The 17,649-nt window shown below is 41.6% G+C and overlaps 1 protein-coding gene across 3 annotated transcripts in view; it reads left to right on the top strand.

Annotated features, from left to right (window-relative positions):
• The window catches only part of morn3 (MORN repeat containing 3), a 64,764-nt gene extending 49,430 nt beyond the window's left edge, over positions 1 to 15,334 (top strand). The window contains exons 5-6 of one of the 3 annotated variants that reach the window (XR_015072319.1): positions 12,640 to 12,769; positions 15,296 to 15,334. Coding sequence is in view for 2 of the 3 variants with exons in the window: in XM_085961627.1 (XP_085817753.1) it covers positions 12,640 to 12,717 (78 nt within the window). In the remaining variant the exon portion in view is untranslated. Of the gene's footprint in view, positions 1 to 6,222; positions 8,149 to 12,639; positions 15,014 to 15,295 lie in introns of those variants that run through there. The other 2 variants (XM_085961627.1, XM_085961628.1) reach the window with 2 other exon arrangements.
• The last annotated feature ends 2,315 nt before the right edge of the window (positions 15,335 to 17,649 follow it).

Raw genomic sequence — 17,649 nt, 5'->3', positions numbered from 1 at the left:
GGAGGTTCTGCAGAAAGCGGAACTCTCCACCCGCAGAGGCCCTTCTCCAGGGCAGGTGTCCGATCTGTCAAGAGGATTCTTGACAGAACGGAAATGGCGGTTTTCAGTATGCGCTTCGCATGTCTGAAACCGGCATTTTTGATGTCCCTACGGGTGTGTACACAGCGTGTACACACCCGTAGGCATCGGAAAATACGGGTCCATATGATTAGGCAGAGTCAACGTGGTTTTATGAAAGGGAAATTGTGTTTGACAAATTTATTAGAGTTTTTTGAGGATGTAACTAGCAGGGTAGATAAAGGGGAACCAGTGGATGCGGAATATTTGGATTTCCAAAAGTAATTCAAGAAGGTTCCACATAAAAGGTTGTTACGCAATATAAGGGCTCATGGGGTTGAGGGCAATGTATTAGCATGGCTAGAGGATTGGTTAATGGACAGAAAACAGAGCGTAGGGATAAACAGATCATTTTCAGGTTGGCAGGCTGTAACTAGTGGGATGCCGCAAGGATCAGTGCTTGGGCCTCGGCTATTTACAATCTATATTAATGACTTAATTGAAGGGACCGAGTGTAATGTATCCAAGTTTGCTGATAATACAAAACTAGGTGGGAAAGTAAGCTGTGAGAAGCACACAAAGAACCAGCAAAGGGATATAGACAGGTTAAGTGAGTGGGCAATAAGGTGGCAGATGAAGTATAATGTGGGGAAATGTGAGGTTATTCACTTTGGTAGGAAGAATAGGAAAACAGAATCTTTTTTAAATGGTGAGAAACGATTAAATGTTCGTGTTCAGAGAGATTTAGGTGACCTGGTACAAGAAACACAGAGAGTTAGCATGCAGATACAGCAAGAAATTAGGAAGGTAAGTGACATGTCGCCCTTTATTGCAAGGGGGTTGGAGTACAAGAGTAAGGAAGTCTTACTACAATTGTCAATTGTACAAGGCTTTGGTGAGACCATACCTGGAGTACTGTGCACAGTTTTGATCTCCTTATCTAAAGAAGAATATACTTACCTTAGAGGCGATGCAACGAAAATTCACTAGATTGATTCCTGGGATGAGAGGGTTGTCCTATGAGGAGAGATTGAGTTTTCTTTTGTGTCAATGTCTAAGTCAGATATATCCAGGCCAAAGCTTCCTTTGTAACAGTGTGGATATCTTGTAGGCTGCCTGTGAATTTCCTCTGGGGGCAGTGTTCAGTGATGTCCTTCAATTTTTTTGTCTTATAATACTCCTGTGAAGCGCCATGGGACATTTTACTTCGTTAAAGGCACTATATAAATACAAGTTGTTGTTGTTGATTCCATTCTTACCTGTCTAATCGTAAACAGAGAATCACCTGCAAAGGCTTCTCTTCCCGCTCCCGCATCGTTACCTCTGGTGTCCCCCAAGGATCTATCCTTGGCCCCCTCCTATTTCTCATCTACATGTTGCCCCTTGGTGACATCATCCGAAAACACAGTGTCAGTTTCCACATGTATGCTGACGACACCCAGCCCTACCTCACTCCCTCTTCTCTCGACCTCTCCACGGTGTCTAAATTGTCAGACTGCTTGTCCAACATACAGTTCTGGATGAGCAATAATTTTCTCCAATTAAATATTGGGAAGACCAAAGCCATTGTTTTCGGTCCCTGCCACAAACTCCGTTTCCTAGCCACTGACTCCATCCCTTTCCCTAACATCTGTCCGAGGCTGAACCACACTGTTCGCAACCTTGGTGTCACATTTGACCCTGAAATGAGCTTCCAACCACGTATCCGCAGCATAACAAAGACCGCCTACTTCCACCTCTGTAACATCGCCCGTCTCCACCCTTGCCTCACCTCATCCGCTGCTGAAACCCTCATCCATACCTTTGTTACCTCTAGACTTGACTATTCCAACGCACTCCTGGCTGGCCTCCTACATTCTACCCTACGTAAACTTGAGGTCATCCAAAACTCTGCTGCCCGTGTCCTAACTCACACCAAGTCCCGTTCACCCATCTCCCCTGTGCTTGCTGACCTAAATTGGCTTCCAGTTAAGCAACGCCTCGATTTCAAAATTCCCATCCTTGTTTTCAAATCTCTCCATGGCCTCGCCACTTCCTATCTCTGTAATCTCCTTCAGCCCCACAACCACCCCTGAGATATCTGCGCTCCTCTAATTCTGCCCTCTTGAGCATCCCTGATTATAATCGCTCAACCTTTGGTGGCGGTGCCTTCTGTGCCTAGGCCCTAAGCTCTGGAATTCCCTGTCTAATCCTCTCCACATCGCTACCTCTTTTTCCTCCTTTAAGACGCTCCTTAAAACCTACCTCTTTGACTAAGCTTTTGGCCACCTGCCCTAATTTCTCCTTATGTGGCTCCGTGTCATTTGTTTTTGTCTTAAAATACTTCTGTGCAGTGTCTTGGGACGTTTTACTACGTTAAAGGTGCTATATAAATACAAGTTGTTGTTGATGATGTACTCCAGGGTCTGATTAGGAGCTCTGCAGTCTCATGATTGGGATGCTTTAATCTTCCATCTATGGAGAAGGTGGCAGCATCTACCATGGCTGGTTCTGAGGCGGTTGATGGTTGTCCACTGTTTGCGAGGACAGTTTGATCCTTCAGATTGTACTGTGGGGTCCTCTATAAGGAATCCATTCGGTATGTCGCGGTTCTTACAAGCATTTTGCCATTGGTCATCAAGGCTGAGGGGAGATTGCTGAAGGGCTTTGGTGGCAAAAACAGGAAGGCAGATTATTATTTGAATGGCAATAGATTGGGAGAAGGGGAAGTGCAAAGAGACCTGGGTGTCCTTGTGCACCAGTCGCTGAAGGTGAGCATGCAGGTGCAGCAGGCAAATGGTATGTTGGCCTTCGTAGCAAGAGGGTTCGAGTACAGGAACAAGGATGTCTTGCTACAGTTGTACAGGGCCTTGGCGAGACCACACCTTGAGTATTGTGTGCAGTTTTGGTCGCCTTACCTGAGGAAGGACGTTCTTGCCATGGAAGGAGTGCAGCGAAGATTCACCAGGCTGATACCTGGGATGGCAGGAATGACGTATGAGGAGAGATTGTGTCGATTGGGCTTATACTCACTGGAGTTTAGAAGATTGAGAGGGGATCTCATCGAAACCTATAAAATTCTGTCAGGCCTGGACAGACTAGATGCAGGAAGGATGTTTCTGATGGCCGGGGAGTCCAGAACCAGGGGTCATAGTCTAAGGATAAGGGGTAAGCCATTTAAGACTGAAATGAGGAGGAATTTCTTCACCCAGAGAGTGGTGAAGCTGTGGAATTCTCTGCCACAGAGGGCGGTGGAGGCCAGTTCATTAAATATATTCAAGAAAGAGTTGGATATATTTCTTAAGGCTAAAGGGATCAAGGGATATGGGGAGAAGGCAGGGACAGGGTACTGAATTTGGATGATCAGCCATGATCTCATTGAATGGCGGAGCAGGCTCGAAGGGCCGAATGGCCTACTCCTATCTTCTATGTTTCTATGTCCAAGGCTGAGATAAATAGATTTTTGGACTCTAGGGGAATCAAGGGATATGGGGATCAGGTGGCAAAGTGGAGTTGAGGTCGAGGATCAGCCATGATCGTATTGAATGACAGAGCAGGCTCGAGGGGCCATATGGCCTACTGCTGCTCCTAATTCTTATGTTCTTCTAACAAACCAAAAAGTTGTTAACAGCAAAGCAATCCTGCCTGGACATGTCTACTGCATTCGCAGCAATCATAATGATGGTTTTATGTATGTGCATGTTAGTGCATGCAGAATATAGTCTACTTTGGACATATCTAATTAGATGAGGGCTCTTTCAGTGTTGGAGGAACCGAACTGGAGCTGACTCCGTCTAATACCTGAAATTTAGAGGTGCTTAGAATCATCACCAAATGTAAATATTTAATTTTCCAATGTTATGTCAAATACATAAACATATCTGTGGTGAATAATAATTCATTTGAATGGTGCCATTAAATGTAATCATTGTCTATTTTCTGTCTTTATATGGTACGAAGTGAAAGTTTGAAGAAAATAAGGCAAGGCAATGTAGTAATAAACAAAGATTAAATAATTGGTTGTTGGATCAAAAATGTGTTACTCTTTGGTATAAAGCCAATAACTGATGAATACCAAATGTTTGCTTCAGTTAACACTTTGAAATCCTTGGTGTTTCCTGATTAAGCTACCAGAATTAGGTTTCTCAAAACTCAGAACATTTGCGCATTAAAGTTTCAGTTTCTAAAATTGCTATTGTATCTTTTTTAGGGAATTAATTAACCTTTTCATCTGGGAGCTTTCATGGGAACTGCTAAGAAAAATCTATAGCAACAGGGTATATATTCCTTGATTAAAGTTGAAGAATGTTTTTTTTTAAATAGAATAATGAAATAGTGTTTCTCTACATGCAGGGGAAATTTACGCCAATGGGTGTATTTATGAACTTTCAAATTTGCTTACATATATTTGAAATACATGCAGTTGTATAGCACCTGTCACATCATCAAAATATGTCAAAGCGCTTTATATAATGAAATTATGTTTAGAGTGCAGTTACTGTTGTTGTGTAAGCAAACATGAGAGGCATTTCTGCCAGCGATATCCCACAAGCAGCAATGAGAAGGATAATGGGCTATAATTTGCTGTAGCAGGGCATCTAATGGTGTCTACCATTAGTTAGACTTACCCTTGCACGTTTAGGTTTTAACATTTTTCTGTGCGACAAGCTGCTGAAAGTGTGAGCTGATAATGTTGTAGCGAGGGGAAACCGAGTATCTGGGACCTGAGTGAACAGGGCAAGCAACTGTGCATCGCCTTCTGTGTAATTAACACTTATTACATCATCAAAAGGGTACTTAGACTGAAATGGACAAGACTTAACTTCAGGTGGTGAGTTTAGTTTGTATCTACTGTGCAAATATAGCAACTTCATGCCATTCAATGCATTTCAGTGGTGAGCCAGACAGTGAAATGCTGTTTTTGCAAAGCTAACGGAGCGGAGGAACTCGGACAGTAATTTTTGGATATTTGAGTTTAATCTCGCATCTTCCCCTCGCCTGAAGTTTCTGTACCATTTGCGCATAAATAACAGTGAATGCCATTAGCTGTTATTTTGACAGCAAATTATGGCCCAACCAGTTAATCCAAGCTCTCCAACCCTTTTTTTTCTGTTCATGAGCCACATTAAAACAATTACAATACAAATGTTGATTCAAAGAATGGTTAGAAAATTCAGCTGAAGCAGAGTGTTGATTTTCTTTTTCAATTTTGCAACATTTTAGCTTTTTTTTATTTATTCATTCACGGGATGTGGGCGTCGCTGGCAAGGTTGGCATTTATTGCACATCTGGCGGTTTGGTACAACTCAGAGGGCAGTTAAGTGTCTGCAGTCACATATAGGCCAGGCCAGGCCAGGTTGGTTATCTAGTCAATGGGGACAGGTCACTAACACAAACACCATTAGCCCAATACTCCTAGATAGTGAAGAAAGCAAACAAGATTTATTTAGAAAAAGGGCGATCAACCAATGGAACAGACTGCCGGGCCAGTTGGTTCAATAAGAAGCTATAAAGGATTTCAAAAAGTAAATAGACAAGAACCTGGCATCTTAAAGTTATTCCATTTTATAAATGATAGAGACATCATAGAGGGAAGAAAGGGGATAATTAGATGAGCAGGCTGGATTGTCTTCTCTTGCCTGAAATACATTACTATTCTAATATGTCCTTTTGAAATCTATACAGTGTATTAATAGTTCCTAAGTGCTACTTTCAAGCTCCATATATTCAGCTGTTATCAAATTTGGGAGGGGGTTCAAGGTGAGCTGAATTTTGTGTGGCCTAGGCCATAAATTGGGATCATCTATGGACTTGTGATAGCCTGCCAAGTTAACTATGTAGTTAGAAGTGACTTAATGTTACCAAATTTAATGATTGCAATAGGAAGTGTTAGGGATTGCACCTCTCGAGAATCTCCGCTTGGAGGTTGGGAGTCTCTTTGCTAAATAGACTAAACTGGCTCCCTGATTACAACTTTGAGATTAAATTTTTGTTCTCCAGGCAGATAAACATTTTAGTTCCCTACTGTGATAGAAAATTACACAGTCCCTACTCCTACAAACCACTGCTTTAGGATATACATTGCTTCTGATTTTGTTATCATCCTTGGCTCCTTTTTTTCTGTATAGTATTGTTCGCTTTCATATTTGAGAGGCTTTTGTCTCTGATACTTGTCTTTCTTTGCAGTGACACAGGCGGGGAAATTTCCCTCGATGAAAAATGAAATAGGATATCACAGGACCAGAAAAGATTCTGCAGTCCATCTGACCTATACCAAGATCTAACTCCTCACAATCGCTCACTCCCTCATACATCTCTGCAATTCTCAGAAAGCACAGATTTCAAACAGTGATTTTGATAATGGGCCATTAATTATGAAGAAAAACAAGCATCGTCCAGTGTTTTGTCATGAAATTTTAGGCACAAAATGTAAGGTTCCTTTAATCATGCCTTCTTGCATATTGATTACAGTGTACAGTGACGACATCATCTGAAGATATGGGGTCAGATTATGTATGCTGACGACACCTAGCTTCACCTCATCACCACCTTTCAACCCCACCACTGCCTCTGTGCTGTCAGACTGCTTGTCCACATCCAACCTTGCATGAGCCGCAATTTCCTCCAGACTGGACCGCAAGACCGAAGCCCACCATAAACTCCGTATCCTTGCCACTGATCCCATACCCCTCACTGATCACACTCTTAGGTTGAACCACACTGTTTGCAACCTTTGTGTCTCATTTGACCCCAAGCTTCCAACGCCCTATCTTCCCCATTACAAAGACCACCTATTTTCACCTCTGCAGTATTGCCTGCCTCAGCAGATCTGCTGTCAAAACCCTCATCCATGCTTTTACCTCCAGACTCGACTATTCCAATGCTCTGCTGGCCAGCCTCCCATCTGCACCCTCATTCAAACTCTGCTGCCTGTATTCTGTCCCACACCAAGTCCTGCTTAACCATCACCCTTGTGCTCGCTGACCTACATTGAGCCCTGGTCCCCTATCCTTGTGTGTAAATTTCTTCATGGCCTCACCCCTCTCTTTCTCTCTAGCCTACAGCCCTCCATGTTTGCTTACATAATAACAGTAACTGCGTTCCTTCGACTCTGGCCTCTTGTGTATCCCCCCTCCCTTCACCCCAACTTTGGCGGCTATGCCTTCAGCTGTCTAGGCCTATGCATGCTCTGGAATTCCCTCCCTAAACCCCTCAGCCATTTCACGTTCCTCTTCCTTTTTAGAATAAAGGGAAGAAAAAGAAAGGACATGCATTTATTTAGTGCCTTTCATGAGCTCGACCTCCCAAAGCGCTGTACAGCCAATGAAGTCCACAAACAGCAATGAGATTTTTTTTTTAATTTAAATTTTGAACATTTTACAGTAAATGACATTTACAGAGCTCAAGTCTCAGCTCTTTGTACAAAGTCACACGCCCTCATGCTTACAAGGCAGGGGGCCCAGTCTCTGCAAGTTGGTGATGTGATCTCCAAGCTTCTTGATCGTCTTCACTTGTTCATCCGGATAGTGGGTCTCCAGGAATTCACACAGATGAGGGTCGGCGTTCCCAGTGGAGAGTTTGTGCAGATCCGGCAGACTCTGGTTGACATTCTTCTCCACCCACAGAGCTCTCTGCATTGCCGAGCAGAGCCTCTCGCTCTCCCGACCGAACAAGTGGACTTAAAAAACTCAAAGAAGCTTAAAAAACACGATTAATTGACCAGATAATATTGGCCCAGAACTTCGGGTCCCCACGGGTGAGTACGCGCTGGGTACTCACCCGTAGGCCCAACGAAAGTGCCGGTTTCGTGCATGCACTGCACATGCGTGCGAAACTGGAACTTCCGTTCACTTAAAGGAAGGAGTTCACAGGTCGAATGCGTGCGCCGGAGAGGCAGCGCGTTTGCCTGGAACTTCCGTTTTTTTTGCAGGTTTCTCCGGGATGGTGAGTCTCCAGGAGCTACGCTTATAAAAAGCAGTCGCAAGACCTGCTTTTAACAAGGTAAGTGGTGAATTAAGTAAAATTAAAACATTTTCACAGGTTTATTATTTTTGAATACTTTAAAGAAAGGTAAGTTTATTTTTAGCCCCGTTAGAAAGTGTAATTAATTTTTTCAAAAATTTTAATTATTGTTTAAAATAGTTATTTTATGTAATTTATAGTTATTTTAAAAATGTGATTAAAAAAATGTATTTGAAGTTTTAGTTATGTTTTGGGGCTGAACTGTATTCATAAATTTGACAGGTCTTCCTGTCAAATCCATGAATACAGATTCCCTGCTACGATTGGCTCTTCATGGCCCACGTGATCCCAGGGGATGCTTCGAACTAACTGCGCCCCTGGGATACACAAGCACTGCACGCCGGAGGCTGGAGCAGGCCCAGGATCGGAATCCCACGCGGGCCCACAGCACAACGGCCGGCGCGCTAGGTAAGTGCAGGTCAGAGGCTTGCACCCGCGGGAAGCCTCCGACCCGAATTTGTGGGCCAATCTGTTTCAGTGATGTTTATTGAGGGATAAATATTGGCCAGAATACTAAGAGAACTCCCCTGATCTTTGAAAAATGCCATAGGATCTGAGAGGGCAGATGGGGCCTGAGTTTAATATCTCATCTGAAAGATGGCACCTCTCACAGTGTAGCGCTCCCTCAGTATTGTGCTGAAATGTCTGTCTAGATTATGTGCTCAGTTTCTGGAGTGGGACTTGTACCCACAACCTTCTGACTGAGAGGTGAGATGCTACCACTGAGCCAAGGTGACACTTGTCACCTTTAAGACCATCCTTAAAACTCACCTCTTTAACCAAGCTTTTGGTCACCTCTCCTGATATCTCCTTTTTAGCTTGGCATCCATTTTTGTTTGATTACACCTCTATGAAGCGCCTTGGGATATTTTTCTGTGTTAAAGGCAGTTATTGTGTATATGTTTGAAAATGGTTTTTTTCCTTTCTAGTTTTCTCCTTTGCTTTTCTGAAGGTGTTGACTCTTGTGTGTTTCTATGGGTGCTAGCAGCCCTCCGACTTTGTTCAGTTAATCATTCATGTGTGAACCGAGAAACTGTCAGCAGGTTGTTTGACTGCATAACATTACAGCTATGCTGATATGACATAAAGATGCACACTTTCCAGCAATTTTTAATGCTGCAAATAACTAAGAGTATGTCCTAGATAACAAGACCTTATGTATTGCAGAATGGGGAGAATTGCTTAACCTTAAATTACTTAAAATCTATTGTTCCCGATGATTTTCCCCCATGAGATGAAGACAATCCTTATTTATATGCAAATGTTACACCCGTTTACAAAAAGGGGAGAAGGATAAACCCGGCAACTACAGGCCAGTCAGCCTAACATCAGCGGGGGGGAAACTTTTAGAGACAATAATCCAGGGCAATATTAATTGGAATTTAGAAAAGTATGGGCTAATAAATGAAAGTCAGTACAGATTTGTTAAAGGCAAATCTTGTTTGACTAACTTGATCGAGTTCTTTGATGAAGTAACGGAGCGGGTTGATGAGGGTAATGCAGTTGATGTGTATATGAACTTTCAAAGGGCGTTTGACAAAGCACCACATAATTGACTTGTTAGCAAAATAAAAGCCCATGGGATTAAAGGGACAGTGGCAGCATGGATACAAAATTGGCTAAGGGACAAAAAGCAGAGAGTAGAGGTGAATGATTATTTTTCAGATTGGAGGGAAGTATACAGTGCTGTTCCCCAGGGGTCGGTAGCAGGACCATGCTCTTTTTGATATATATTAATAACTTGGACTGGGATATACAGCGCATAATTTCAAAGTTTGCAGATGATAGGAAACTCGGAAATGTAGTAAACAATGGTGAGACCACACCTGGAGTAGTGTGTACAATTTTGGTCTCCTTACCTAAGGAAGGATATACTTGCCATAGAGGGAGTGCAACGAAGGTTCACAAGATTGATTCCTGGGATGGCGGGACTGTAGTATGAGAAGAGATTGAGTAAACTAGGCCTGTATTCTCTTGAATTCAGAAGAATGAGAGGGGATCTCATTGAAGTATACAAAATTATTACAGGGCTTGATAGGGTGGATGCTGGGAGAATGTTTCCCTTGGCTGAAGAGTCTCGAACCAGGGGCCACAGCCTCAGGATAAAGGGTAGGCCGTTCAGGACTGAGATGAGAAAAAATTTCTTCACACAGAGGGTGGTGAATCTTTGGAATTCTCTACCCCAGAGGGCTGTGGAGGCTGTCATTGGGTATATTCAAAACAGACGTCGATAGATTTCTGACTAGTAAGGGCATCAAGGGATATGGTGATAGGGCCGGTGAATGGCGTCGAGACAGATGACCAGCCATGATCTCATTGAATGGCGGAGCAGACTCAAAGGGCTGAATGGACTACTCCTGCTCGTATTTCTTATGTTATGATAGTAACAGACTTCAGGAGGACATAGACAGACTGGTAAAATGGGCAGACATATGACCGATGAAATTTCACACAGAGAAGTGTGAAGTGATTCATTTTGGTAGCAGAAGAGGCAATATGAACTAAATGATACAATTTTAAAGGGAGTGCAAGAACAGAGACCTGGGGGTGTATGTACACAAATTTTTGAAGCTGGCAAGACAAGTTGAGAAGGCTATTAAAAAAGCATATGGGATCCTTGGCTTTATTAAACAGAGTACAAAAGCAAGGAAGTTATGCTAAACCTTTATAAAACACTGGCTAGGCCTCAGTGTTCAATTCTGAGCACCACACTTTAGGAAGGATGTCAAGGCCTTGGAGAAGGTGCAGAAGAGGTTTACTGGAATGGTACCAGGGATGAGGGACTTCAGTTATGTGGAGAGAGTGGAGAATCTGGGGTTGTTCTCCATAAAGAAAGTTAAAAGGAGATTTGATAGAGGTGTTCAAAATCATGAAGGGTTTTGATCGAGTGAATAAAGATAAACTATTTCCAGTGGTAGAAGAGTCGGTAACCAGAGAACACAGATTTAAGGTGATTGGCAAAAGAACCAGAGGTGACATGAGGAAACTTTTTTTTTTTTTTTTATATATAAACACAGCGAGTTGTTGTGATCTGAAATGCACTGCTTGAAAGGGTGGTTGGTGGAAGCAGACTCAAAAGAAAATTGGATAAATACTTGAAGGGAAAAAAAATTACAGGGCTATGGGGAAAGAGCAGGAGAGTGCGACTAATTGGATAGGTCTACCAAAGAGCCGGCGCAGGCACGATGGGCTGAATGGCTCTTTCTGTGCTGTATCATTGTGATTCTATATGTGCAGACTGATTGGGGTCGATTTTCATTCAACAGTCGGGAAGGAGGCGGGACTACAACTTTCGGGTTTTAGTCCCGCCTCCATTGAGATGCGGCCAATCCACGCAATTTCCCCTCGATTGATCTTGTTGAGCCCGCCCAGCGGGCTCAGCAGGCCAATTAAGGGCCACCCGGCAACAGGTGACGTCACAGACTGAAGTTTCATCTGTCAAGACGTTTTGACAGATGAAATATCAGTGTTTCACAGCTGTTTGAAGCTGTCAAACACAGTCTTACTTCTAACCGGAGTCCTTCTACGCAGACTCTCGCCGGCACTGAAAGCTGAAGGCTGTCACTTTTGACAGCTCGCGGCCATTCTGCTTTCAGTGCCGGCTGAATGATGGACTCCCGAAGCCTAGAGGAAGAAAGGCTGTAAAGGTAAGTACAGGTAATTTAAACTTCTTTAAACACATTAGGCACACCAAACACACTTACCTTTGTACTTATGCACCCATCAATCACCTGAACACCAACATCTCGACCCCTCCAAGTCCTTCAACCCGACGGCCCGCCTCCTCTAACCTGGCATGGTTTGGAGCCATCGGGAATCCCACACAACACCCTTCAAAATAGGGATTAGGCTAAAAACTGCCTGTTAACTACCTGTTAACAGGCAGTTAATTGGCACTAATTCCTTCCCGCCTCAGGTCAGCAGGTCCCTGTGCAGGGTGGGTACCCGCCTCCTTTGAAACTTACGTGGAGGCGGGTTTTGGGCAGGATGGTGTCAGGACCTCCGAATTCGAGATTTTTGCCCCCCGCACGCCTAAAAGCCCGCCTCACGGCACACTGAAAATCAACCCCATTATCTTTGAAACCATGAGAAAACCAAACTGATCTATGGTAGGTGATCTGGTATTTGACAAGTGTCAGTTACCACCCTATTTTCATAGATTGCAACAGGAACAATCATGGTAGTTTAGTTCAATGTGGTTGCGCAAATAGCTAGTGAATAATTTAGTTTCATGGTACAACACACTTATGTAATTGAGCTGCAAAAATTTAGTTTCAAACTTACTGTTCTTTGACTCTGTAGGTTGGTGTCCTTGTCTGTGATTATTTTCTTTTATGTATTCATGTCTGAATCTTGTTCAACAGGCCCATTATGTTATACAAAAGCTGCAGCTTTTCATAAACTATGATACTTAGTATATGATATTTGAACCAGATGAATTTTAGTTTAAAAGCCATTCTGTATGTGTGATCTTCAGATCACCCAAGGATGAATGAATAATTTTAAAAACCATATTGTTTGTTGGTACAAATGTGGTAGCTGCTGCACCATGGATTTAAAAGCTTTATTTTGTTTCTTCAGATTAAGCTAAGAAACCCCACTGCTGTTTTTGAAAAATCCAGATCAATGTTTCTAGATGACAACGATGAGGATAGCTAACGGTCGACATTTCATCTCCTCCATGAGTTCAAGATGGCAAAATTCAACCGATGTAATATTCCTGGTGTATGACTGTCTTTTGCAGGGTGGCACATAGAATCAATCTTTGATGTACACTAGTTTTAAATTTCCATTTGGTACTCAACTACACTTTCACCTGTAAACAATGTATTTGCAAATTTGTCAAGATTTTCTGAAATAATTCCAATAGAACGTTTCTATAAAGCATTCATTCTGGGCCACAGAATAATCCGCAGCATATAAATTGAATGGTTAAACACTCATCTGCAAGTAGTAGGCGCTTTCGTGAGGACTCTCCATTGCAGTATTCTTGGTGGTGACATTGTAGGAATGGTCTAATTCCTATCAAGAGACTGAGGTCGACTCAGGCGATCAATCAAAAGAAGTTTAATGTAAAACTAACTGAGTTTAACAGACAAATGCCAGAGAACTACACATACAGGTCTTTACAGTTCGAAGGCTCCATGAGGACTGCCCGGGCGGTCCCGTGGACAGCATCATGACGTCATCACATTTTTCTCGCCGTTGGAGGATCACGCGATGAACGGCATGATGTCATCTTAAAGGGACCGCGCTCTGTACATGCAAACAGTATATACAAAGATACAGGTTCAGGCTGTAGCGAACAGATTGTTAAAGGGAATTATGTACAGTTGTTCAGAGTCCCTTAGTGGCTCTGCCACAACATTATTTCCTCCCAAGCTCCAGGTAGGTGCTCTACCTTGCAAGTTATTTGTGCTTCTATTTCTACCTGCCTCATGCCCCACCTCATTCAGCTAGTCACACTTCCTCAACTAGTGAACTTCTTTGATCTCTCATTATGCTTCCTATTGTTTTATGTTAATATCACTTCTGCCATTTAAGCACTTTACAGGTACTTGTATTTTTTGTCTCATGTGTTTTTAAACCATCCTCTTCCCTTTCTTCAGTTCTTTTTTAATTGCTGCTTAGCTGGAATATCCTCCATTTTTGAGGAGTCCTTACCCAAACCCAAACTGTTAACTCATCTGTTCTTTCCAGATGCTGACTGACCTAGGTGGCTCCAGCATTTTCTGTTTTGGATTTCCAGCTTCTGTAGTTTTTCAGCTTTGCATGATCTGGTGTCTGGCTATTGTTTTAACGTTGTATGCAGTAAGTTATTTTGACTTATAGATCCTTAATGGAATATTTTAATTGAAATAGATCAAAATCTAAAACTGTTGCAACTGGAGAAGCTATGTACATTTTAATTGCTAAATTTCATAAATGGGGAGAAAAAAAATCACCTACGTATCCTGCTCGCTATCTAGTGACTCTGCTGAAAAGTGAGTGTGAAGACATCAGCAGAGGACAAAGGTGCTCTTAGCTGTTACATCTCCAGTCAAATAGCATGGTGATACTGAATTGTCTAGAATCACGTATGAAGAACGGACACTTGGCCAGAGCCGCTAGCACTTACAGGACCATACTCCAGCATGGGTAACCACTATTGAGGAGGGGGGGGGGGGGGGGGGGGGGAAAGAATCTTAATTTAAAAAGGCACATTCCAGCCTCTGATACAATGTAAAGTGGAAAATTATTTAACTTAAACAGCTAAAGGGTTGGAGTGACTGCATTAAACTGGGCATAATGCAGACAGGCAAATCCAGTGTCCATGAAGTATTTTAAATTGGCCAAACTTGAAAACTCTGGGGAGTTTCCATTTGCTAGAGCCTCAGCACAGTTTCCGGTTCCAAGGAGGTCTCATCAATGGAAGGTTAGGAAGCGCCAATTTATGTAGAATTTTTCCTGCAGTGCCAGTGTAAAAGATAAAAGTCTAAAGGGTAAATGCACACCCTTTAGTGAAGTTATGTCAACATTTTAGTAAGAGACAATTTATTAATGGTTCTTGCTGAATCTTTGCTGAAAGCTTGATGTTAAAAGTTCTTTTAGTAAACTGAACTTTAGTTTCTCATTTAAAGTTTAAAACTAGCCACACTGCTCTTTAAGCACAAGTTAAAACACACAAAGATGTATGCCAAGCTTTATATAAATAGTACTATTAATTTTTTGTAGTATGTGTTATGATCAGGCTCTGATTTATACTGATCTACAAATTCAAATCACTGGGATGGAAATTCACCAACAAGTAACCATGAAAAACAAAATTACACATGTGTTGAGATCTGTACATATAAATCATGAAAATTACACTTTGCTGTAGTTTTATACTATGCATTGCAATAGATTTTTGCATCAAATTGCTTTGATGTTGGCACCCTGTTTAATAAACAGATCTTCCATTTGTTTGATTTTATACATGCAGAAAATTAATATTTTGTCCATAAAGAAAATGTTAGCATGCTAGGTTTTACTACAGTACTGAGTCCTTACACCAACTATTTTAAAATAGTCTGTTCAAATACACCTTGTAGTACACAAGAGGAAGGGACCTTTCCAGAGACAGCATATTTTCCTACATTAAATTTCCCCTTTAAAGTGGATTGATGTCATTTATAAATTGAGACCAACTAGAAAGCACAGAATTTTGTTCTCATTCATTAATTGTCAAAAACCTTTACTCCATTTTGTATTACAGCATTTGTTAAGTGACTGTCTAAAGAAGAGAAAAGACTACGCAAATGCTTTATTTGGAGATGCAGGAAAACACAATTTCTTCAAGCATATTGGTAAAGCTGAATTTTATAAGCAGCTAAGCTAGCAGACGTTATAAAATGTTATTGTACATTTGGAAGTGTCTGTCAGTGCCCTGTCCAGTGAACCAGGAATAGTTTAGAGCTAGACTGTATGTGACTAAACTGCAAAATATCAATGGCAGACAAGACACTGATAAACAGACGAGGGAGAAAGGAATATTTTGATGGGGTTAGATAAAGGGTGGGAGGAGGTTCGTGTGGAACAAACACTGGCACGGACCTGTTGGGCTGAATGGCCTGTTGGCCTGTTTCTGTGCTGTAAATACTATAAGATTTCTGCAACATGAATCACTAGGAACCTCAAAACAAAAATGGGTGAGAAAAAGGATGCCAAGAGAATAAATCACAATTTGGATATCATACAGCTAGTGGATCTCCAGTTACGTTGCTGATGGGAAGTCAGAGGAACTCTGCTATAGCTGGAAAAATTTGAAGTAATTAAAAGTTTGGAGGTGGCAGAAGAGAAGAGCAACAGCAAACTGGAGGCTCAACTTTCAGGTGGATTTTGGCTGCAAGAGACCAATCTTTGGCTGCGTTTCTGCAGGCTAGGACAGGCCCACTACATGATTTTTTAGGGCATTTCAGGTGGGGCGTGCATTGGTTATTAAAAAAAACTTTTGCAAATTGGAAAATATAACTTTAGTGCCAAACACAACTTATCTGCAAATCAAAAGGGGGGAGGGGGTGGGAGATAAAGAGAACACCACAATTCCAATGATCAAATGTTTACAGGAATTCTATTGCAAATATTTATAATGGCGATTTTAATTGTAATTGTTGATATGAAAAGAATTATAGGAAGTAAGGTTTTGTGGACAGCTCTATATAAAAACTTTACATATGGCATCAGTTTTATTAAAAAAGTGAACCAAGCTTTGAAATCTAAATACAAACTACATGAAGACTGTTCCAGCAGTTTTAGAAATAAATAACTTGCATTTAAGCAAATCCTTGTTTTGAATAGTCGTTTTCAGATGTACCAAATGTTGAGATTGTGTAAACTCAGTTTTAACAGTGAGATTTTGCGCTCTCAGATAATGAGAAGGCAGAAAACTAAGAATGTAGAATAAGGCCTGGGCCACTAGTCATGTTCAGCAATGTATTTAATTGTTTTAAAAACAAAAATCCCACTTTTGTAATGGTTACCTTTGTTAATATTCTTCTTCATTAAAGCAAACTTAAAACTGTGAATATACTTTTCACCAATTTGAACAATCTTTTTAAAAAAAAAAAAAAAAGATATTCAGATAGCCCACAAATGCTGCTGTATGTCTGCATTTCAAGAGGGGTTAGATAATTGATGTCCTATTTATTTTGGTTGCTATGTAATGGAGTCTTAAAAAAATTCTCATTTGTAGTTTAGCTATGCTATTACAGGAAACTTTCTGGTATCCGGCACTGACGGGACCGAGCTGGTGCCGTACCATCAAAACTGCTGTCGAAACCAGCGCTAATGTTAAAACATACGGAGCTTTTGAGCTCCGTGTGAATCAACAAACCCTGTTGCTTAGCAACAGCTTCAAAACAGTCGGCCGCAGCTTAAAAGCGTCTCTGTAGCTAAGCAACAACTTCAGCTAGACCTTGCAGAGCCCAACTGGGGGGAAAAAAAGCAACGAGAAGTAAAAAAAACTTATAGGAAACGGCTCCTGAATTTTGCCAGTAGATCGAGCTTTCCGGACATTTAACCTCCGGTTAAACAAAAGTTTCCTGCACTGGGTAAATGGTCCAAAGATTTTGCTTTGTGGACATCACAACCACTTCATAATTATTGAGGGGGATAAAGCGTTTTATCTTCATGTCAGCATACTACTTCTGCTACAGGGAAAAACCTGATGCCACTTCAAAGAGGGTGCACAAAAAAAATCATGAAAGGAATATCCAGGCTAAATTAATCTGGACATTGATTTGTGAAATAGTTTCTCTCCTTCTCCTCCCTGCCTCATCAGTAGCCTTTAATTAGAGTTAGACATTAAGCATAACATTATACTACAAAATATAGGTCAATGCAAAGTGGTTCCTGATGCACAACAGCAATGGTATGACTCAGGAATTGTTTCCCAGTCTGACTCCCAAGTGTTGAAATCAGTAGGTATGAGGTATGAGAGCACCTCTACTAGGCAGTCTCACATTACTTGGTTTTCCAGTGGATATCGTATAATAATTTTTACCATTGCAAAGTCATAGTTTAAAGGTTCCTTTAGATCTTCGGGACAAAATTAGCCACCTGAAATTAGAA

The sequence above is a fragment of the Somniosus microcephalus genome, chromosome 19, assembly GCF_052327205.1.
Source record: "Somniosus microcephalus isolate GS21.2 chromosome 19, FLI_Smic_1.0, whole genome shotgun sequence".
Taxonomy (NCBI): Eukaryota; Metazoa; Chordata; class Chondrichthyes; order Squaliformes; family Somniosidae; genus Somniosus; species Somniosus microcephalus.
This window is presented reverse-complemented; position numbering and strand designations above follow the sequence as displayed.